Here is a 24,702-nt window from a genome sequence, read left to right as displayed (position 1 = left end):
GCCCTTCCCGGAGGGATATCTGGCTGGTCTCTGTGTTGAGACTCCTAACAGAGGCTCCACAGACCTTTTTGATTTTCACCCTGCAGTGCTGGCAGCCGCGGGGATGACGATCGCTGCTGTCAGGAGGTGAGATCATTACCTGCTGTGACGATCTCCTGCCTCCTGACGTCACCGCGGTCACTGCTGTCTATGCCCGTCTCGCGAGCGGCCCGAGACTGTCACTAGCGGTGACGTCACGGGCTCTCGCGATACTTCTGACAACGCGGCGGGCATAGAAGTCAGTGACAGCGCTGACGTCAGCAGTACAGGAGATGATCACAGCAGGTAATGATCTCATCTATCCTCCTGGCAGCAGCGCTCGGCATCCCATGCAGTGACCTGGGCTATTGATGTTAGCTCAGGTCACTGCATTGCTCTCCCAGCCAATGGGGAACATTCTGTTCTTCATTGACTGGGACAGCGACTATGGTATGGATCGCCGTGGGACCCCCCCCCCCTTTATTGGATTACGCCGGACGTGGAATTGATTGTTCTTTTCAATAAAATGGTGAAAGAGGGAATGTTTTGGGGAGTGTTTTTTCAAATAAAACTTTTTTTGTTGTCTATTTTTTATTTCTTACTGACTGGGTTCGTGATGTCGGGTATCTGATAGACGCCTGACCTCACCAACCCCAGGGCTTGATGCCAGGTGACATTACACATCTGGCATCAACCCCATATATTACCTCGTTTGCCAACGCACCAGGGCAACGGGATGAGTTGGGGCGAAGCGCCAGGATTGGCACGTCTAATGGATGCGCCACTTCTGGGGCGGCTGCGGCCTGCTATTTTTAGGCTGGGGAGTGTCCAATAACAGTGGACCTCCCTAGTCTGAGAATACCAGACCACAGCTGTCCGCTTTACCTCGGCTGGTGATGCAATTTGGGGGGGACCCCACGTTTTTTGTTTTAAATTATTTATTTAATGTAAAATAACAGCGTGGGGTGCCCTTTTGTTTTGGATTACCAGCCAAGGTGAAGCTGCCAGCTGTGGTCTGCAGGCTGCAGCCGTCTGCTTTGCCCTAGCTGGCTACAAAAGATGGGGGGACCTCACATCGGTTTTTTTTTTAATTATTTATTTATTTTATGGCTAAATACAAGGCTAAGCACACTTTAGTACCACATGAAAGTCACTAAAGGGTGCCAGCTTAGAAAATGCAGGGGGGTGGGACATTATATAGGTCTTTCTCATCTATCCATCTATCTATCTATCTATTCATCTATCCGTCTTTCCCTCTATCCATTATCTGTCTATCGATTATATATATTATTTATTGCAAAACCGCAGGGGCAAACCTGCGGTAAATCCATGGTAAATCCGTGGTAAATCCGCATGCGTTTTTCCCGCGGATGTTTCCGCAGGTGCGGAAATCTTCAACTCCCAGAAGTTTCTCAAGAAATTTTCTTGAGAAAAATCACTTTTCTAGTGCGCACATAGCCTAAGACATGAAATACAAAAGATGGGATACATAGGCATATATATATATATATATATATATAGAGCGGTTATCGCCCCAAAAGACTTGCCCTATAGTTGTTGCACAATGTAGACGTCCAATAAAACATTCTCCACAGTTGTTATTTTAAGTGTTTACTAGGAAAGACTAGTCCGAAGAGATGGTCCTCTTCACTAGTATATTCCCCAGAATATTAAAGGGAACCTGTCATCTGAAATTTCGCTATTGAACTAAAAGAATCCCCTTCTGCAGCTCCTGGGCTGCATTCTAGAAAGGTTCATCTTGCTACTGGCCCCCCTTTCAGACCTAAATAAACACTTTATAAAATCTTACCTTTTGGTATGCTAATGATGTTTTCTGGCCACGGGGGCGGGCTGTATTGCGTCTGTTATTCCCCCCTCCTGCCGCTGTTCGCCGTCCCCCAGTGTTGATTAAATAAATAAGAAATAACGTTTGGAACTCCATTCTATGTCTGAACTGGGTGCAAAAACCTAAAAAAACATCACTATGGGGAGATAAGGTATGCACACCAGTGACTATGGAAGGGGAATACATGGAATAGCAGAAACTGCTGTGTGAATACTGACATGAAAAATTCAATAGCTATATGTAAGAATGAAATGTGAAAAATGGAACCTGCATTACTGCCATGAATATATGAATAAAGAGAAATTTAGCTACTGAATTGATCAATGCAATAGAGCCCCAACACTACGCCAAAGTATTTCTCTACGTTGGGGTCCCTAGCTTGTGTGTGTCCTCTCATGCAGTTTTTTTAGGTTTTTGCACCCAGTTCAGACATAGAATGGAGTTCCAAACGTTATTTCTTGTTCGTAGTTTTTCGTTTGTGAACCCTCCCCATACACACCTATTGCCAATCCACATCGTATATATAGCCTGGGTCTCAGCTTTCCCATACACGGTAAGTTTTTTAACTGCATGAGAGGACACACACAAGCTAGGGACCCCAACGTAGAGAAATACTTTGGCGTAGTGTTGGGGCTCTATTGCATTGATCAATTCAGTAGCTAAATTTCTCTTTATTCATATGTTCATGGCAGTAATGCAGGTTCCATTTTTCACATTTCATTCTTACATATAGCTATTGAATTTTTCATGTCAGTATTCACACAGCAGTTTCTGCTATTCCATGTATTCCCCTTACATAGTCACTGGTGTGCATACCTTATCTCCCCCAGTGTTGATTGACAGATGACGCCACCGCTCTCCTGTTACTCAGTGCTCCTGAAGTCTGGCGTATGCCCAGTGGCAGTATCGCGGGACTGAGCACAGTTCAAATTGCGAGCGCCGGTGATCGTATTGCACAGGCGCGAGATTATGGGCGGGTATTTGAATGATGCTGGTGATGACAATGTCAATCAACACTGGGGGACGGCGAACAGCGGCAAAAGGGGGGAATAACCCCTCTGATCCAGGCTTTATCAGCTCCATTTCAAGCCCTGTGCTCAACAAAGTAGAGTTTGCTATGACGGCACGGGACCAGCGCCGTCTATAAAGGGAACTGGCTCACGTCACATTTTAATAGCAAAGTCAGGGTGTCTATGATGCACCCCAGGGCTTCTGGGTACACGGTCCCAGGCAGTATATTTACTGGGACAGTTCATTGGGTGGCCGTTGCCCGGTTCCGTGAGCCTGGGGGGGGGGGGGTCGCTTAAAAGGGGTTATATACATGGGAACGATAATAAACTTCTTTGTCGTGACGCCACTTGCGGGTTGCAGCTCTTTAGATGGAGCCGCCGTTGCACAATCTCTCGCTGCTGGGGCTGATGTTAATGGCAGCCTGGATGTTGAGCCCTCCGCAAGTAGGGCCAGCCCCAGGGGATAGATGATCGTGTTTGTTGCTGGGGTCTGCTGATAATACTGGGCACGAAAAGAAGGTAGGCAACACAAGGGATTGCAGTGTAACTGGTTCTTTTTACTCACAGCGTTGTTGTTGCTGGCAACCCGATGAAGGCTGGTCCTCACCACTAGTCCCCTTAGTTCCAGTGCCAGTGTGGTGACCTGGTGGCTTTCTTCTCCTGCACCTGTCTCTGGTTGGTGGGTCCCCGTGGCTTGGAGCGTCTGGGGGTCCCCTCCTGATTGTCACTCAGTTTTAGTCCGTACAGCAGGTAACTTGAACCCTGCTGGGTCAGATCCCTGTCTCTTTCCCAGGTTCTCCTGTCGTTACTGTGCCCCGAACTTTTAGGTCGTTGAGTTCCTGGATGGTCCCCTCACCATGCAGTTTTTTTCAGGTGTGCCTAGAGCATTTTCCTGACCTAGGGCTCTGCACCCCACTGGTGCTATGGTTCTGAGAGTACTCCACCGTACACCTTCGGCAACCACACACCTGAGCCTGACAGGTCACTACTACACTCTCCCGTTAGTACCGTTATGTCCGTCTCCTTTCACTTCCATATACTGACTGTCTGACCCCTCCCTCCCTGGTTGTCGTCTAGTGGACTGGATCGGTTCCACCCCCAAGTGGCCATCCATGGGGTCCAACCCTAGCCAGTCACTAGTTTTTTTTGGGGGGGTGGCGGGGAGAAAACAGGGATTGAATGAATGTTTTGGTGTTACCACCAGCACTGGTCTTCTGGGTTCCTGGGTGTAGGCCCTGCTTCTTTGACAGGATGCAGTTCCTTGTAGCTCCTGATGGCTCAAGGGCGCTAGATCTACACATTGTAGAAGGGGGATGGCTTAGTTAATGAAATGAGAAGTCAGGCAGCTTCCTTCATACATAGTATTGATAGCGGGCCAACACAGAAAAAGCTCCCATTTGTTGAGCATGGGAATGGAAGTGAGGGTGTCGAGTTGTGAAACCGAGGGAAGGCATACGCACCTGGCATAATAGTATATTAAACAGCTAAGGATTCGCTCACATCTGTGTGTGTATATATAAGAAAAAAGAAAAAAAAAAAAAAAAAAAACATTGGTCCGATTCTCATCCAGAAAAGTAAGACATGTGAAATCCGTTTGGTATTCCATATGTCATGGAGTGTTATGCGAATGTGTGATTATTTTTCGCCTAGCATCTGTATGACATCAGTATGCCATCCATATGACATGCATTTTTTTCTATTATTCTAGTCATTTACAGTGATCTATTCTAAAGAATGATAATGTATCCGTACAAAACGGACCTCAGGTCCCGCGGTGCCATCTTGTGCCAGTAACTTCTGACTGGTCGAATGTCAGACGTTAGGAGTGCAAGCTCTCAGAGTAACTCTATGAGAGCCAGAACGAGGCTCTCATAGAGATGCATTGAGGTGTGACCTCCATGAAAGACAGGAGCTGCCGGCAGGTCACAAATTGCCGAATACCGTCGATGATAGAAGATGAAGCCGCCGGAGGGTAGGTATAATATAGGATGCAATAAAACAAACGCTGGAGTGCCACTTAACCACTGGTGCGAGTGCAATCCGATTTTATCGGCTTGCATTTGGCATATTTATACAATGTTAGTGAACCCTTACTTTTACTCAAGCACATTGGTTTTTTTACTGAACACATTTTATTTTATTTCTGTTGCCTGGTTTTCCTAAGGACTAAACACATATATAGGGCGTTTGAACATTTGCATTACCAAAATTCTAATTTTCCAGGTTGACTTCAGGATACTTACGATAAACCATGGAGTTATATATGATGCCCGTCAAAATAAATGTCCAAATTTGCTTAAATAAGCCTTAAGGATGAATTTTATTTCTTTGCACTGACGGAAATGTTCCTCTAAGCTATTTAATTCAGTGTAGGAAAAAAAAAAAACCCCTTTCCAAGCATAAGCCATTTTAAGAACCTCCTTTGTATCAAAAGCTGATTGACATACTGAATACATCAAGCTTGATAGTCTGTGTTATCAAGGGAAAGAACAGGTTTAACAACGTTATCCCTGGTGCAAAAGTGGAATTACAATTTAAATGAAATTTCTAATTTATTGCTACCCGGACAGTTTATGTGAGAATCAACAAAAGGGTTAAACCCAAACTGAAAAAAAAAATTACAAAACAGCGGCATTTAGTAAAACTTATATTAATAAACTACGCCTCTCCTCACACCGCCCCAGTGCCAATTTCCCTAATGAATTCTAGCATGAGTGAATGTGACGACATTTGCACAGTAAATCACTGGGAGAAAGTCCTTGTTCTGAAATAGAACGTCTAATTAAAAAAAAGAGAAGACCACTTTAAAAGTTTTTACCCCTTAACATGTTAAAACAGCGGCCGTTAAGGGGTCTTATTCCTGATTGCCGTTTTAAAAGTTATAAATAAATAGAACCCCCCTCTTCTGGGCAAAAATTCCATAGGTGACAGCTGTATACTGACAGCTGGCGCTCTGTGGCATCAGTCCCAACCCCTTTTTGGAACCGATCAATCGCAACAGTGGCATCTAAGTGGTTAAAAGACCATTGGCACCTACGATCGTAATCCGTGCCGATGGTTGTCCATGGTGCCACGAGGTCATTCAATGGCGCCAGGTTACGGTGGCCTCTTAGATCATGCTATAAGCAGGGTCTAACAGGCAGTGTCAATGAAACACCAAAAGGTCTCACACACTGCAGTACACAAGTATTGCAATGCATAAGACCAGAGATCAAAGTAAAAAATAGTCATGTATCACAGTGAGACCAAGTGGGAAAAAAAAAGAAAAAAAAAAAAGAAAAAAAAAAAGTAAGGCTTGTGTGTGCACGGTGCATTTTTTGTGTGTTTTTGGTGCAGTTTTCTGTCAAAAATGCATGTCTATCCTCATGCCAGCAAAGTCAATGAGAATCCTGAAATGATATGCGCACGTTGCTTATTTTTTTTCCTTGCAGATTTGGGTGCAGAATGTCAATTGTTAGTGTTTTTCCTGAGTTTTGCAGCCCTTCTACCCATTGACTTCACTAAAAAAAAAGTGCATGGCACCAAAATGCACCAAAAACACAACACCAAAATGCATAAAAAAAAACAAGCGTTTTGCAGTCACAAGGTGCGGATTTTGGTACACACATACCCTAAAGAAAGTTTTTTTTTTTTAAAAAAAAAAGCGCATAGTAATCACACAAAAAAAAACAACACAAACAGTTTAATACTAAAATTGCAGCTTTTGTGTTCAAACACAAAACAAAAAAAGACAATTCATATTGCTGTATCTGAAATGGTCGTTATTTATTCTGTACGTTGAACAACAAAAAAATAATAATACAAAAACACACCAAAGATGTAGCTTTTCATCATACTGCCACAAAAAAAATAAATAAATGTGATTGAAGTCAATAATATATATATATATATATATATATATATATATATATATATATATATATATATATATATATATATATATATATATACATATATATATATATATATATATATACACACACATACATACATACATACACACACACATACATATATACACACATACATAATATTATATATAATATATATAATATATAAAATATAATATTATATATATATATATATATATTATATATTATCAGGCATAATTGAGAATGCCAAACTGTCCTATAAAATGAACAAGCCCTAATAGGATTCTTTTCAGATTGATATAAAAAATTAAGTTACAGCTCTCAGAATACAAGGGTGCAAAAACAAATTAATAGGTTTTTGTAAAATATTGTGTGTGGTTGCAAAATATATAAAAAAAAAATGTATAAATCATACTGATCCGAAGAATAAATTGGTCTTATCAATTTTACCGCATTATGAACTGCTACAAAAAAAATTCTGAATTGCTGGTTTTTGTTCATTCTGCGCCTGAAAAATCTGAATAAAAAGTGGTCAAACAGGTTGTGTACTGGTAATGGTAATGGGTACTGTAAAGGTAACCAAAGAAATCTTCAACTCGTTGCTCAAAAAATAAGCCCTTATTCAACTCTGCTGCCAAAAAATAAAGTTGTCACAGTTCTCACAATATGGCGTGGAAAAAACTATTTATAAAAAAAGCGTGTAAGTGTAGCAACGAAACAGAAGGAAAAAATCTACATAAATCTGGTATTGCTGTAATTGTACTGACCTAAAGAATAAAGTCATCTTATCAATTATACTGAATGATGAACAGCGTAAATATAAAAATAACGAACTATGCTTGCTGTCTATTTGTTCATTCTACCTAACAAAAATCGGAATAAAGCATGGTTCACATTTATCCTGCGCTGTTGGGGTTTTCCGTGTAAATCTCATAATTAGCGCTTCAGACAAAACCCCGACTGAACCACTCGCTCTAATGAGGCAGATGGAGTCGCATTGGACTCCGTATGGTCTCCGTTCAGGTGGGGTCCCATCATTTTAAGCATCTTTTGATCCCACAAGCGTGGACGGCCACGGTTCCGTGCAAGCCTAATAAAATAAGTAACACTGAAACAGACGCCAAATGGAGTCCGAAGTGTATTGTAGTGGGGAGAGCACACTTAAATTTACAGGGTGCATATGGTCAGAAGCACAAGAAGGGCACAATGTATGGGGGTGCTACAATGTATGGGAACTAAACTGGTATATCTGCAATTCTCCTGAAAACAATCATGTATAGATGTCACAAAATAGTCACTGCAGCAATAGATTAATTAATGAATTAATTGAGGGGTGCAATTTTTGGGGTCACTTCTGTGGTTTTTCTGCTTTTCTGGCACTTTAGATGCTTTGCAAATGTCACTATTCCAATAAATTTGTGCTCCAAAAGCCAAATAGCTCTCATTCCTGCTCAGCCCTGCCGTGTGGCTAATCAATAGTCTCTGATGACATATAGGGCATGACCGTAGTTAGAAGAAATTGCGCAATAAATTGTTTTTGTCCAGTTTCTCTAAAGGCTACTTTACACGCTGCGATATCGGTCACGATATCGCTAGCGTGGGTACCCGCCCCCATCTGTTGTGTGACACGGGCAAATTGCTGCACAACATCGCGCAGACCCGTCACACGTACTTACCTGCCCGGCGACGTCGCTGTGACCGGCGAACCGCCTCCTTTCTAAGGGGGCGGTCCGTGCGGCGTCACAGCGACGTCACTGAGCGGCCGCCCAATAAAAGCGGAGGGGGCGGAGATGAGTGGCCGGAACATCCCGCCCACCTCCTTCCTTCCTCATAGCGGCCGGGAGGCAGGTAAGGAGAGCTTCTCGTTCCTGCGGCGTCACACATAGCGATGTGTGCTGCCGCAGGAGCGACGAACTACATCGTTACTGCTGCAGTAACGATAATCGAGAATGGACCCCCATGTCACCGATGAGCGATTTTGCACATTTTTGCAACGATGCAAAATCGCTCATCGGTGTCACACGCAGCAACATCGCTAATGCAGCCGGATGTGCGTCACAAATTCCGTGACCCCAACGACTCCGCATTAGCGATGTCGCAGCGTGTAAAGCCCCCTTAAGCCTTTTGTAACTGATAAATTTTCCGCTGGAAAAAAAATACATTTTTAAACCACTAAAATGTTTTATATTTCCATGTCCCAATGTTTATATAATTCTGTGAGCCATCTGTGGGTTCAAAATACTACACGCCTAAATGAATTTCTTAAGCAGTGCCATTTCCTATTTGAGGTCACTCTTGTGGGGGTTTCTGCTAATCTGGCACTTCAGGGGCTCAGCTAATAAAGCCCGCAATCTATTAAAACGGAACCTACAATCTAAAGGCCAAGGTGCGCTCCTTCCCATCCCATCTCCACCATGCACTCAAACAGTAGTCAACAACGACATATGTGGCACCATCATGTTCGATTGCATAAAAATTGTCCTGTCCATTTTCTCTTATTACCTAAAATTATAAATTTGGTGCTAAAACAGTATTTTTGTGGAAAAAAAATGTAATTTATTGTTTTCCATCTAAATGCTATAAAAGTTTAAGAGGAGAATAATTTACAAAATTAGATCACTTGTGGGGGGTTTCTGTTTTTGCATATTGTGAGCGCTAGTGGTTTATTGATATTTAGGTTTCTCTTTATTAGCTATTAGTGAGGTTGTCCAGTCTAAATCATAAGTCTAAAGTCCCTCTGTGTCAGTCTATGTGACTGCAGACTTGTAAATCCTCACATCGCACTGTGAGTATCCTCTAATGTCGGATCCAAGAACAGCGGTCTGTGAGTATGCAATATGTATATTCCTGGCCAGAATCCGAATAGAGGGTGGCAGCATTGCTTAATACATTTGCATTGAGTGAGGCTGTGTCCCTCTAGTCAGATTTTGACAAGGCATATCGCACACTAGCGGCCATGTGACCGCCACGCCTGGCTTTTACACCGATGAATCCTCACAGTGCATACACTGGGAAGATTCACAGACTTATGGATTGAGACTGGACAAGCCCTTTAAAAGCCAATGCAATTAATATATGCCAGAAAAGATTTTGCAGGGACCAATGCAATTGACAAGGTCATCAGGTTCCGCAAACAAGCAATAATAAGAGTGGTGAGGAACACCAAGCAATTCATGAACTGAAGCATTTTGGAACGGATGCTAAGGGGTACTTTACAGGCTGCGACATCGCTACCGATATATCGTCGTGGTCACATCGTTAGTGACGCACATCCGGCGCCAGTAGCAACATCGCAGCGTGTATCACTAATGAGCGACGATCAACGATTGCAAAATCGTTCCAAAACGGTGATCGTTGACACGTCGTTCATTTCCTTAATATCGCTGCTGTCACAGGTACGATGTTATTCGTCGTTCCTGCAGCAGCACACATCGCTATATGCGACACCGCAGGAACGACGAACATCTCCTTACCTGCGTCCACCGGCAATGCGGAAGGAAGGAGGTGGGCGGGATGTTACGTCCCGCACATCTCCGCCCCTCCGCTATTATTGGCCGGCCGCTTAGTGACGCCGCAGTGAAGTCGCTATGACGCCGAACGCACCTCCCCCTTGAGGGAGGGATTGTTCGGTGGTCACGGCGACGTCGCTGACCAGGTATGTGCGTGTGACGCTGCCGTAGCGATAATGTTCGCTAGGGCAGAAAGCACCAAATGTCGCACGAGCGATGGGGGTGGGAGCTTTCGCGCTCAACATGACTAGCAATCGTTAGTGATGTCGCAGCGTGTAAAGTACCCCTAAGAGTATATGCACAAGACGTCTTTTTCAGGCTAGTCATCTCAGGAACCTGGCTTAAAAAGTGCTAAAGAAACAAACAACAATGAACATTTGCACTGTGATGCTAAAACGACTTGCTGTTCATATGTTCAGTGTTTCTGAGCCGAGTTTTTGGATGTTGCAGTATGTATGCACCTATTATGTAAATTAGGTCACTTGCATTTTTGAGTACAGTTATTGCAGCTTTGTCTCTTGATGGTTTGTCTTGCTTTAAATAAAGATGCTTTGGTTTTGCTACTTCTTGGTATTTAGATTTGACAAAACTATTGATACAATCATGTGTGGATTACATGCATCTTTTGTACGTTTCTGTAGCAGAAACACACTAAAAACACATGTGAATTTTTTACCTGAGGATTTTCTGCATCTAAGGCCCCTTTCACACATCAGTTTTTTGTCATCAGTCACAATTCGTTTAGTGACTGATGTGATGGATCCGTCACAGATTGTGGTAAAGCTGATGAGACGGATCCGGTAAAAAAAAAAACGGACCCGTCGTACCACTTTTTTCAGGTCGAGAAAGCGAGAGAGAAACCGAAAGAGAGACAGAGAAAAAGAAAGAGAGAAAAAAAAAAGAGAGAGAGAGAGACAGAGAAAAAGAAAGAGAGAGAGACAGAGTAAAAGAAAGAGAGAGAGAGACACAGAGTAAAAGAAAGAGAGAGAGAGAGAGAGACACAGAGTAAAAGAAAGAGAGAGAGAGACACAGAGTAAAAGAAAGAGAGAGAGACACAGAGTAAAAGAAAGAGAGAGAGACAGTAAAAGAAAGAGAGAGAGAGAAAAAGAAAGAGAGAGACAGAGAAAAAGAAAGAGAGAGACAGAGTAAAAGAAAGAGAGAGAGAGAAAAAGCGAAAAAGAAAGAGAGAGAAAAAGCGAGCCAGAGAAAAAGCGAGCCAGAGAAAAAGCGAGCCAGAGAAAAAGCGAGCCAGAGAGAGAGAGAGAGAGAGATAAAGACAGAGAGATAAAGACAGAGATAAAGACTTTTTCTGACCAGAATGGAATTTACACATCTGAGCCTGCTCAATTACAAAAACACGGATCCGGAATCCGTCATTTGATGGATTGTGATGGATACTGCGCCCATAGGCTTCCATTATAACAAACGACGGACGACGATGGATCCGTTTTTTTGACGCACACAAAAAAAGTCCACGTGGATGTTGGGACCAATGGCCGGACAAACGTTTTTCGACGGATCCGTCACACGACGGATGAAACGTCAAGCTATCCGTTGCTATTACAAGTCAATGAGCAAAAACGGATCCAGCGCTGGAACCGTTTTTTTTGTTCCACAAAACGACGGATTGTGAATGATGGCAAAAAAAACAATGTGTGAAAGGGACCTAATGTAAGTCTATGGGGAAAACCTGCACAGAAAACTAAGCGTACCTGCAAGAGAAATTGACATGTTGCGGAATTGAAACACACTGTTTACACGGAGTCAAAAACCCCACAGTGGGCAGAAGATTTCTATAAATCTCATTCACTTTGCTGGAGCTGTAAGACGCTGCTCTTCTGATAAAGAGAAAATACGCAGCATCAAAAATGCACCAAAAAAAAAACAAAAACATGCTTCAGCAATACACTGTTCACAGTTTCCTAAAGTGTTTTCTGCTTGAAAAACGTGATTCGCGGCCATCTACAATGTTGTGTGCACATAAAAAGTAATAACTGGACTGGGGTGAAAATCGGGGGGGGGGGGTAATAGACACTGTTCAGAGGCTCATTCATCAAGGTGTCATATCCACTGCTGAACTCATATACATCTGACCAATACAATGTGAGAACTCAAAGACTGGGTTGTTTTGCTTCTTGGAAAAAAGGATTGTACTTGGCTTTTCAAATACTCCACAGCTATGGACAAACCACAATGAATACAATTCTACTGCCCATTGCCACGTCGGTAATATGTCGCAAGGAAAGGCAGTGTGGAGGGATAGAATTTATCAAGGGGAGGTTTCATCATTGAGGTGGAGAGGACCGTTAGAGGTGTAGGCTGATTCCCCTGGAAGACCTTACTTGTATCTTGTACCATGTTGTATCCTGTTTATTTTTCAAATGTGTGTCTGGTATTGAGGGCGCCAAATGTTTGGTTACAACGTTTCACCCAAGATGGTTTCCAATATCGTTTTCACTGTATTATGATACAGCCCTCACGGTGCCACTTTAGGATACACATACCGGATATAGCATCAGTGAGAGACGGGCATCTCTCAAGAAGAGGTAATGCATTCCAAAAGGGTCTGCACTGTAATGGGCTATTATGGGATACACAGAAAATACCATAATAAAGCAGATACGGGACTACAGGGACTAAGGTCACATACAATGTATCACACAACACCACGATATATTTACAAACAATACATATGAAACAAAGGGAAAATGGCAAGGTCTCGAAAAGTAACCATTGCACATTAAAATAGATATTTGTATTGTTAGACTGATTATACATATATACATGCATACACACACGGCAATGTTCACAGACAGTGCGTGTTTATAGCGCTTTTTCTGCTCCCAAAACCTGCCTCTTGGCAGTAAAATGCGGTTCAAAAGACCTGTTTTTCAGTATTTTCGCAGCATTCTGTGCGGATTACACGTGTTTGTCTACAGTACATATAAAACAAAATTAGCGTTTATTCACAAAAAAGGTAAAAAAATTGCCGCAAAAAACTGCTGTGGTTTTTTTTTCACTTTCTCATTTCTTTTTATGGAAAAACGCTGCAAAAACACTGAAAGAATTTATAAGCTACAGATTTAAAAAAAAAAAAAAAAAACCACTACGCTTGTCAAATTCATTCAGAAGATATAAAAAAATAAAAATAAATAATAAAAATAAAAAAAATCGAGAGGATTTCTGAAATCTGATAGCTCTTGCTGGTACTGTAAAAAGCAGCTTTTAATTTGCATAAAAAAAGCATTAAAACCTCCCGCTGCGTGTGAACATAGCCTAAGATTGCAAAAATGGAGTCATTAACATTGTATGAAAGCAATAGTTATTATCATTTTATAAGAGGCACATGGCCCCTAATATTAGAGGTGGATTGCAATGAAATCACGAACTGGCATTTAATGAAAATAAGCATTGGCATCTGCTGGCATCACACATGGGCAGAGGTCAGCCATTTATATATGAAATATCCACTGATAAGACGCAATAATAAATTATGCAAATTATCAGATATTAGGAGAGGAGACAAAGCAGCGTTAAGTTCCCGCTCAGCATATTATTGCAGCATTTTCCAGCGCATGGCCTGGATGACTGCTCGGCCAAGTAACGGTACAAACAAATATCGGTTTATAATAGTTGCAATCCTCTTATACCATGCAGACAGATTTATTAAAGAATGATTTCCAGCAGTTCAAAGGGTACTTTCAAGATGATTAATATGGCTAGACATTCATTATTCATTGCTATACCTAGCTTAATAGAAATTGAACCAGCAGTGAATTTTTTGGCTGCCAATGGAAGCTCCCCAAATAGAACTGCTTTGTTGGGAGTTTCTATTAACCTAGAATTGCTTTTAACCCTTAAACTTGGAAATCAGTTAGACGCCATGTCTATATTTCCATCACCTTCACATCAATCATCAGATGCAGCAAGCTGGAAAAACGCATCCCAAAATGTTATGAAAGCCCAAGCATTCTAGGAGGCGTGGGTGCAGGAAAATATATATCCCGATCTAAAAAACACAACAGTCCCATTATTGTCAGACCGCATACATTAGAAGGTGGACAGCTTTCCACAAAGATCAAAAAGCTTATCAGATGTGAAATAAAGCGTGGTATTAGGGCTACAGGTGGAGCTGAATGAATTTTTGGATTCACTGACCTACTTGTAACATAATGATAGTATATGCCCAGGATATCCGGACTTCAGCTTACCTTCACGGGAGGGATGTCTAGAATGAGGACTATTTGGGCAGGCTAAAACTAACTGACAACATTAGTAGTTCTTGGTCACTGCACTCAAAGCCAAGTGCGTGTCTGGTTGTCTCGGGGGGTGGATTGGAATTAGTGCTCCCAGACGTAACCAGGATTTCAACTAAAGACTAAAAGAAAAGGAACAAAAAAGACATCTGGTAATCACAGCGTTTGCTTTACTTGGGAGTTAAATGGGATCTCTGGGGTGGGTGAGGGACCATAAATGTCCTGACATGCTGCAGCTTTAACTTCTGGATGTATTACACATGGGATGACCGGTCAGAAAAATGGATCGGAAAATAAAGTATTCGAGCAATCTCAGACATATAAAGGCAGGTTGGTTATGCATATGGCCCATTTCGGAGTCTTAAGCCACTTCTGTACATACAGGGAAGTGGCACAGATTTCTTTGACATTCACATCAAGCTGGGAAATTTCCACATTATAAAATATTCAAGCGTCCACTACTCTACAGCAAGCCCTCTGGTACCCGCAAAATGTCATGATTTAAAGGGAACATGTCACCACTTTTTTTGCCCTATAAGCTGCGGCCACCACAAGTGGACTCTTATTTACAGTATTCTAACATGCTGTATATAAGAGCCCAGGCCGCTGTGTACAATATAAAAAACACTTTATAATACTCACCTAAAATCGGTCGCTGCGGCGGATGTGGCTCAGATGGGCGTCTTCGTCCTCCGGAGCCGGCGCCGCCTCTTTCGGCCATTTTTGGCGCCGCCTCTATCATCCTTCTGAAGCCGCGGTGCATGACGCGTCCGACGTCATATACAGTCGCCGGCATTCAGGTCCTGAGCAGGGCAGATCAAAGTATTGTAGTGCACATGCGCGGGACCGGTGAGCGTGTATGACGTAGACGTGTCATGCACCGCGGCTTCAGAAGGAGGACGAAGATGGCCAAAAGAGGAAGCACCGACACCAGAGGACGAAGACGCCCATATGACCCAACTCCATCACAGTGACCGTTTAGGTACATATTATAAAGTGATTTTTATGTTATACACAGCGGCCTGGGCTCTTATATACAGCATGTTAGAATACTGTATATAAGAGCCAACTGGTGGTGGCCGCAGCTTATAGGGCAAAAAAGTGGTGACAGGTTCCCTTTAAGGATAATCCTTGGAGGGAGCACCTCTGGCTATTTTTCATACACTATAAAATAAAAGTAGCATAGTAATGATCAAAGCTTTGCAGTGTATTGGTAAACAGAAGTCAGTTGTAAGCCTCAGTTTTAGGCTATGTGCCCACGGGGACATTATACTGCGGATATATCCGCAAGACATTCCGCAGGTGCTCCCAGAAATCCGCAACAGAACTTTCTCTTTTTCAATGCTGCGGATATACAGCGGAATGTCGTGCGGATATGGTGCGGGCATTCTGCATTGAGGATACAGCACCATGGCTTCGGCACTGCATCCTCAATGCAGAACAAGTGCTGCAGTGATCGGGGTGCTCATACTTGCCTCCATCATGCAGCACCTCGCTTTCCGGCGGCCGGGTCACTGTCAGGCAGCGTCTGGTTCACTGTGCTGGAGGTGGGCAGGCCTGAACTAGCTCCGGCTGTCACATGACCGAAGCTCGTGCAGGCCCCGCCCACCTCTTCCTTCCTGTACCTGGCTGGATCCACCGCGCTGCTGCCGCTACACCGGACAGAGAAAGTGACTCGGGTCTCTATCAAGGCAGGTAAGTATATGGGACCCTGCGGAGAAATCCGCAACAATAATTGACATGCTGCAGATTTTTCCGCACGATTTACGCTGAGGAAAAATCCGCAGCGTGGGCACAGCATTTCCCAAATGCCATAGAAATGGCTGGGGAGTAGCTGTGCTGCAGATATCTGGAAAATCCGCGGCTTTTCAACGAGAAATCCGCGGCAAAATCCGCGCATTTTCCGCAGCGTGGGCACATAGCCTTACCTCTCTAGTGGGTAGTTGAAGAGGCCATAGTATAAAAAATGCTCTCATGATGGACACCGTGAATGATGACCAAGGCTACAAAGAATGATGCAAAGTCCACCTGGACTTCAGTGTGAACTTGGGGTTCATAGGAATCCTCAACACTGGTTCACATCCATAGTACCAATATTGAAGGGACTTTATAGTAGGATCCTTAAGGGACATTTACACTGCAAGATAATCATGAACGAGAGTCTGGCACCTCTAAGGTCATGTTACTGCCTATAATGCAGACTCACACATTGAGCCCGCATCTTCCCCTAATCTGATCAGCCGACGTGCTTTTAACAGCAGCAAGTAAATCGGAGATCAGGCGGAAGCTGTTAACCAGTTAAATCCCGCTGCCAATCTCAAACAGAAGGATTTAACACGCATCGGCAGGGAGAGTGCCATTTCCCGCTTCCATCAGCGGCCCTGTGATGTCATTACGAGGCGCCGATGGGTTGTCAAGATAGCTAGGAATCAGCTGATGACACCTTCATCTGTCATTATGAACCTTCTGTGAATGTCGGCTGGAGATCATGATTTCTGCTACCCAAAGCAGTCCTAATGCACTGCTCTGTACAGTACAGTACAGTACAGTACTGATCGCAGCTTCAAGTCCTACTACTGTCTTATAATTTATTTTTTTTTGCCCCCAAACAAGCAATAGGGCATATTTTAGGAGTAGGTCTTATTCTTTGAGAACCATGGTTGGGAGTAAGTTTAAACACACAAAGCAGATCCCCTTCCCAGGAGACGCATACTTACCAGACCCTGGACGGCTGAGTGACTCCCAGGTCCTCCCTGTGATTTCCAGCGGCCCCCCAGCAGGTATGCTGCATGGTGTCTTTCCCTGCTTCTGGCCGACACACTCACATACATCAGATTGTGCACACACACTCAAACACACAATCACCGATCAGATCGCATATACACACAATCGCTCACTAGTCAATCACCACATTCGGGGGTACAGAATGCCTCCCGCCGCTGGGAAATATGGGAGGGAGTTACGCATCGCAGGTCCTGTAAGAATTCCATCCACAGTTGTAGGTCCTTGCATTCAACCGCACTGTGTTTCAGGATTCTGCTGGCCAGAAGAAATCAGTATCGCTGGATGTGGCGAGTGTGTGTGTGTGTGTGTGTGAGAGAGAACTGATGGGTGAGTGTGTGTGTGATTTGATGTGTGTGGATGCGTGATCTGATGTGTGCAAGTGTGCAATCCACTGCAGATCCTCCCGCTTGGCATCTGGTGAGAATGATTGCGGGCTGCCCGCTGTCTATAATGAAGTGTCCTGCAGTATCTTTAACTTTTTTAGCTGCATGGACACTTCATTATTGAACCACGACTAGGACTTATTTTTGGGGTAGGACTTATATTTAAATATTGCTCCGAAAATGCTGAAAATCCCTGCTAGGGTTTATTTTTGGGGGAGGGCTTATTTTTGGAAAAACACGGTAGTAGTAAAAAGTGAGAGAAAAAAAAGAAAGTTTTAAAAAATATGAAAAAAAGTAGCATAGTAATGATCAAACGTTTCTAGTGTATTGGATAAACAGAAGTCAGTTGTAAGCCTCCGTTTTACCTCTCTGGTGGGTAGTTGAAGAGGCCGAAGTTTAAAAACTGCTCTCATGGACACAGTGAATGTGTCCCATTGCCCCACTGAAAATAAAAAAAAAATATAGATACACACATTTGGTATTATTGCATTTAGGAAAGCTTGCAAAAACTCTACAAAAACCTCGCCAGGAAAAGCTCCAGGAAATACAAATCTCCTCCAAAACCACCCCACAAAAAGGGAGCCCCAAAACAGTTTCCACTAGAAAACTTGTAGTTTTTGACCACTATTAAAAAAAAAAACAAAACTTAAAAACGCCAGTCTCCTGAGTAGTTGCCATAAGCTAAAAAACTCAAGAAAAAAAAAGGACTGAATGCTGCAGATCTACATGATTTCTTCAATATTTAGCCCAGCTTCCATTCCAACATTATGACGAAACGCAGGGATAGGTAATTCTCCACAATATGAGCACACAGGAGACAACCCCTGTGTCTATGAACACTACCAATGGGTAGAGTGTCCTATAAACCCTAGAAGTACATAGGAAGGAGTGACAGTTATACAAACTAGATTTTTATTCTGCAGCATTTACCCATCAACATAAATAACACAGGTTTTCATAGCCAGGAACACATATCTTGGTACTGCTGTGAAGGACAACCTATGGATGGACTTCATGGGAGGCCGAGATTTTGACTATATAATGCAATACCATGATATTTCAGTGTTTAAGCGACCACAGGTTCAAGTATCCTTGAGTATTCACGCATTATGTGTCCGCATGTGCCACACTAAGTATGGAGAACAGAAAGAGCAGAGAACTGTCAAAAGACTTCAGAACCAAAATTGTTTAGCAATATCAACAATCTCAAGATTATAAGTCCATCCTCAAGAGATTTTTATATTTCTTTGTCCACGGTACGCAACATAAGTTGACAATTCATGGCACTGAAGCTATTCTCCCTGGACGTGGAGGTAGAGAAAAATTGATGAAAAGTTGCAATGCAGGATAGTCAAGATGGTGGATAAGTATCTCCAATCAAGTTCCAAAGAAATTCAAGCTGTCCTGCTCATGGTGCATAAGTGTCAGCGTGAACTATCCATCAACATTTCAATTAAATTAAACGCTATGATAGGAGACCCAGGAGGACCCCACTGCTGACACACAGACAAAAAAAGCTAGACTGCAGTTTGCCAAAATGTAAGTAAGCCAAAATCCTTCTGGTAAAGCATCTTGTGGACAGATGAGACCAAGATAAAGCTTTTTGGTAAAGCACATCATTCTACTGTTTGCCGAAAATGGAATGAGGCCTACAAAGAAAAGAAGACAGTACCAACAGTCAAATATGGTGGAGGTTCAAAGATGTTTTGGATTTGTTTTGCTGCCTTTAGCACTGGATGCTTAAAGGCCTCTTTCACTCGCCAGTATTGTGCATCAGTTTTTCATCAGTATTTGGATGACAAAACCATGAGTGGAATTACAGAGAAAAAGTATAAAATTAAGAGATTGACACCTGTTCTGTGTTTTGGAGATACTCCTTGCTTTGACATCCAAATACTGATGACACACTGATGCACAATACTGATGTGTGAAAGAGGCCTAACTGTGTGCAAGGCATCATGAAATCTGAACATTACCAAAGGATTTTGGTTCACCATCTAATGCCCAATGTCAGAAAGCTGGGTTTGTGTCTTAGGTCATGGATTTTCCAGAAGGACAATGACCTCAAACATTCTTCAAGAAGCACCCAGAAATGGTTGGAGACAAAGCGCTGGAGAGTTCTGAAGTGGCAGCAATGAGTCCAGATCTAAATCCCATTGATCACCTGTGGAGAGATCTTAAATTGCTGTTGGGAGAAGGCACCCTTCAAATATGCAGTTTGCAAAAGAAGAGTTGCCCAGAATTCCAGTTGAGTGGTGTAAGAAGCTTGTTAATGGTTATAGGAAACGATTGATTGCCGTTTATTTATTCCAAAGCGTGATTAACCAAAAAGTAAGATGAGAAAAAGTATGCAGAATTTTAAGAGGGCTATTCCTATAAATACCGTACTTTTCAGTTTATAAGACGCACCCCAAATATAGAAAAAAAAAAATGTGATCCACATCTTATAATCCAGTGCTGTCTTACTGGAGGGAGCGGTCGGCAGTGGTGGTGGAGCGGGGTCACAGGAGGCAGGGAGGGTGCTGGAGTAGTGTGATGCCCCTTGTGGTGCAGCGGGTGTGCAAGATGCGCTGCGGGCACTGTGGGGCAGGAAAAGCATCCAGAAACTGTCAGCGGTGCGGCTTTCAAAGAAATGGCGCCCGGAGTCATCGTGTGCGCAGCTCTCGGTTCAATGACAAGCTGAGTTATCATCTACGCTCGCGCCACCACCGGGCGCCATTTTCCTTAAGTCCGCTGCAGGGAGATCAATGGGCCAGAGGCGGCGAGTGCGCAGATGAGATCTTGAGCCGAGAGCTTCATCTGCGCATGCGCCGACTACAGGAGCCATTATTTGATGCCCGCACCGCTGACAATTTCAGAATGGCAGCCTTTGCCTCCCAGCCTGCAGCACAGTACCCACGACACACAGTACGCCCGCACTACCACGCCCACAGTATCTCCCCAGCCTCCTTTAAACCTACTCCACCACCCCCCGGTGAGCTACATTCAGATTATAAGATGCACACCCTCATTTTCCTCCCAAATCCGAAAAATATGGTATGTATTATTTAACTGAAAGGTGAAGCTCTACCTCAAAGCTTTACCATTCAGGAAAATAGGTACCCAGTGTCCCCTGAATTAGGCTCCTAAACACCCCCCCCCCCAAAAAAAAAGATGTAGCTTTCTCGACTGCTCCCATAGACTACATTTGGGACAGAGATGTTGCCAACTCTTATCTCTAGCCTCCTCTTTGTAACAGTCATCTTACGCTGTTCCACCCGATATGTAGAGGTTCTCCTAAGCCTCATAGCCATGAATAGGAACTGGTTATTACATATCTTTCTTATGCTGGAATATACCCTGTATTTTCAGGTAATAATAATTAGAACGTGTATGAACAGAATCTGAGAAAATTGACAAACCTTCACTGGGCGCATATCTTTGGCCTTTAACATTCAGTTGAATGCTAGCATCTCCGTCCTCTCTTGCTCTTCCCAACAACATCCAGTTCTCCACATCACTTAGGTCACTCTCAGATGATACAACCACTTCTTCTTTGACCTCCACATCTTCCTCCTCTGAACTTCCTTTTATCACAAAAACTTCCTGGACTATTCCGCCTTTGTAACTCTTGCCAGAGCTTGGAGACTTTCCCACTGGAACTTTAGACAACTTTTTCACTGTTGGTGCAGCTTTAGGCGTTGAGTGAGTCTTTGGTTGTTGTGTTACTGGTAATAGTTTATTCTTCGTCTTGGAGCTGTATATACTATCCTCTTCTAAACTATCTGAAATAACAATAACTGCAGAAGAGTCTGAAGCCCTCACATCATCACTGTCAGAGATCACAATCACAGGTTTCTTTTCATGGGAGTTGGCCTTCAGGCTGGTCACCTTCTCTGCAATATCATCGTCCTTCCGCTGATCATCTACTTCACCAATGTTCTCTTCGCTAAGATTTTGGGAATAGTGCACCTGGCTATAAAGGTAGGCTTCCACCTCGCTGTCAATACTGTCATCACTGGAAGAATCTTCACGGTACAGCTCATCTTCAAAGGCAGCCAGGTCTTCCTCATCATTAAACATGATGTAGCTGGTTCTGTAGAAAATTCAAAAATACAAAAGTAAGTCATCAATAACATATGAGGTTATAAAGCAATTGTCCGAGACAAGCTTCTGCTAAAGCTAACATCATGCATAGATGCCAGTCCGCACTGGCATTAGCATAACTTCAAGCATGTGGAACCGATTTCAAAATCGCTGACTGGGCCTCTAAATATCATGGGTAAGCTCATTTGGGTTGCCTAGGCTCAAGGGCCCGAGTACAACCTGTGCACTTACTATAGTTTCACCCCTCCATGGTGGATAGTAAAGCTGCTTAAGGACTTGTGAACCATACTTGGGCATTGGTGGTTGCTTTGCCAACTGTACCCAGTACGTAATTGTGTTGCTCGCCACAGCCAATGAGAGAGGGAGAGTGTGTGCCTGGACAACCCTTTTAAAGTGCACCAATCACCAGGACTTTCCTATATAACCTAAAGCCAGTGCTATACTGGCACTATCAGGCTGATTCTATACATACCTGTAGTGGTCAGATCGGATGTATAGGTTTTGAAATCCAAAAATGTAAAGTTCATAAAATGTGCAGCTTCTTGAGTGACAGTTGCACTGGAGCAGAAAATATATTCATAGTTATCCCCTCCCCCCGTTATGCTAATTCTAAGTATTATACAAACTATTCACTTTGTCTAGCAGGACCTGTGGTGAGGTCACACCCATGTGACCAGAAGGGGCGGGGCCTCAGCCACCAAAGCTGGATACCAGGTCACATGGGTATGACCTCACACAGGTCCTGCAACAAAGTGAATAGTTTGTATAATACTTATGCTAATTCTAACAGAGGGAGGGGGTAACTATGAATATATTATCTGCTCCAGTGCAGCTGTCACTCAAGCAGCTGTCGATTTTTTAAACTTTACTTTCTTGGATTTGAAAGCCTAAACATCTAAGCTGATCAATAAAGGTGTGTATAGACTCAGCCTGATAGTGCCAGTATAGCACTGGCTTTAGGTTATATAGGAAAATCCTGGTGATTGGTTCCCTTTAAACGGAATTTGTCACAAGGTTTTTGCCACCTAATCTGAGAGCAGCATAATGTAGGGGCAGAGATACTGATTCCAGTGGTGTCATTTACTGGGCTGCTTAGTATAGTTGTGTTGTCACTGATCAGCAGATTATCATTTGATGACTACTTGGCGTGCTGCCAGGTAGTGCAGCATATTTATGAGCTTTGTATAATTACTTGGTCTGCAGCAGAGAAAACATTGATTTTTTCAAAATGACAGCAAACAGCTCAGTAAGGGACACAGCGCTGGAATCAGGGTCTCTGTCTCTACATTAAGCTGCTCTCAGATGGGGAAGTAAAACCCTGGTGACAGATTCCCTTTAACGTTAAAAAAGAAAAGTACTTGGTTTTGATAAGTGGAAATTTCTTTATCATCTTCAAGAATGTAGAAAATATACTTTCTATAAGAATATGCTTAGAAATGTTTGTCGGATATGGTCTATGCCAAAGTTTTTTCTCTTTTCACTGGAAGAAATCTGTGACACATCAGACGCTATAGGTTTTCAAAAATCCACAGATATTATCCTTGATGAGTGAATGGGATATAATAAAACCTTTTGACTTAAGTTGGATCATATTGGCGGTGTGTATAGTGCTGTCACTTACCTGGGCAAGTAAATGGTCGTGGTTGATGTCAGGACCTTGGGGATGGCAGTGACAGTCACCAAGCAAACACATATGTATTATAAACTTTTATTTTTTTGAGAGGGAGGGTTAAAACTAGGCAAAAGATAGGAAACACAGCATGGGGAAAAATAAATGAAAGGATGAACCCTTTCAGAAAATCAAGGTCTAAGGGCACAGCTGTATATATATACGGGCACAGTGTGTGTGTGTGTGTGTGTGTGTGTGTGTGTGTGTGTGTGTAAATATCTATATATATATATATATATATATATATATATATATATATATATATATATATATATATATACACACACACACACACACACACATATATATAGATACACAAACTGCACATTACTCCCCTCCCCGGGTCCAGTACTGTGTCTCCAGCACCACTCCTGGCTGTTTGGTGCAGCCTGACGTCATGTCGCTAACGCTGCAGCCCATCAGTGAGCCCAGCGCCTCTGAGCAGGGCGCCCCGTCTATACAGGCAGACACCGACCTCAGTATTTGGCTGCCAATCTGTTGATGTACAGACAATCATTGCTGGACCTGGGCAGGGTGAGTAAACCGCGGTTTGTTTTGTTTTATAACAGATTATGCCTGGAGGACAGGGACAACAACATTAAAATGAGTACTAAATAGAACAATGTGTGTGACACAGCTGTGTAAGCTATAGGTACACCCTGGTATAGAAGAGAGCAGTGACAACATAGAAAACACACAGCACTGCTTCCAATATGCCCGGAGAAGTTACACACTGGATACAACTCCTCGCATGGCTTGTATACACCGCGCTCTATATACTCCCCAATGCCACACTAATCTTACCTGATGAATGCTAGCCTTAGCCCCGGCTCCACATGTGGGCAGGTGTTACTAACAGGAAGTTCCGAGGAGAGACAAAATACATCCTGCTGCACGTGGGAACCGGTGCCACAGTCAGAAGGGCCCCCTGGAAACAACGCGTCTGATCTGTAGTTCCGGAGATGGACAGGACACCACAGGCTTCTGACACGCAGTCAGGTCATGTGACCGTGTAGCCACGCGTCCACTCTAGCTCTGCGTAGTGCGTACTCGTGTAGAGAGAAGAAGCGAAGAGACTGCTCAGGAGAGTGAGGAGGATGGCGGTCATGGGGGTCCTGAGGCTGCGTGAGGGGGCACCTTCACCTTTGGGAGGTTCATGGATGTGAAAGTCGCTGCTGTGCTGCTAGAACATAGAAAAGGCTATGGGAACTCCTGTATGACAGATATATGAGAGAGACGCTTACAGAATCACCACGAGTGTCCATGTGG

At 43.3% G+C, this 24,702-nt stretch overlaps 1 protein-coding gene across 1 annotated transcript in view; it reads right to left on the bottom strand.

Annotated features, from left to right (window-relative positions):
• ZCCHC7 (zinc finger CCHC-type containing 7) overlaps positions 1-24,296 on the bottom strand; it is a 232,265-nt gene extending 207,969 nt beyond the window's left edge. Inside the window, exons 1-2 of the mRNA XM_075338648.1 lie at positions 24,238-24,296; positions 21,080-21,753 (exon numbers count right to left, since the gene is read on the bottom strand). Of these exons, the coding sequence (XP_075194763.1) occupies positions 21,080-21,740 (661 nt within the window). The 5' untranslated portion in view covers positions 21,741-21,753; positions 24,238-24,296. The remainder of the gene's footprint in view (positions 1-21,079; positions 21,754-24,237) is intronic.
• Between the last annotated feature and the right edge of the window lie 406 nt (positions 24,297-24,702).

Source organism: Anomaloglossus baeobatrachus, chromosome 1, assembly GCF_048569485.1.
Source record: "Anomaloglossus baeobatrachus isolate aAnoBae1 chromosome 1, aAnoBae1.hap1, whole genome shotgun sequence".
NCBI lineage: Eukaryota > Metazoa > Chordata > Amphibia > Anura > Aromobatidae > Anomaloglossus > Anomaloglossus baeobatrachus.
Note: the sequence above shows the minus strand (reverse complement) of the source record. Positions and strands in the feature narration are given on the sequence as shown.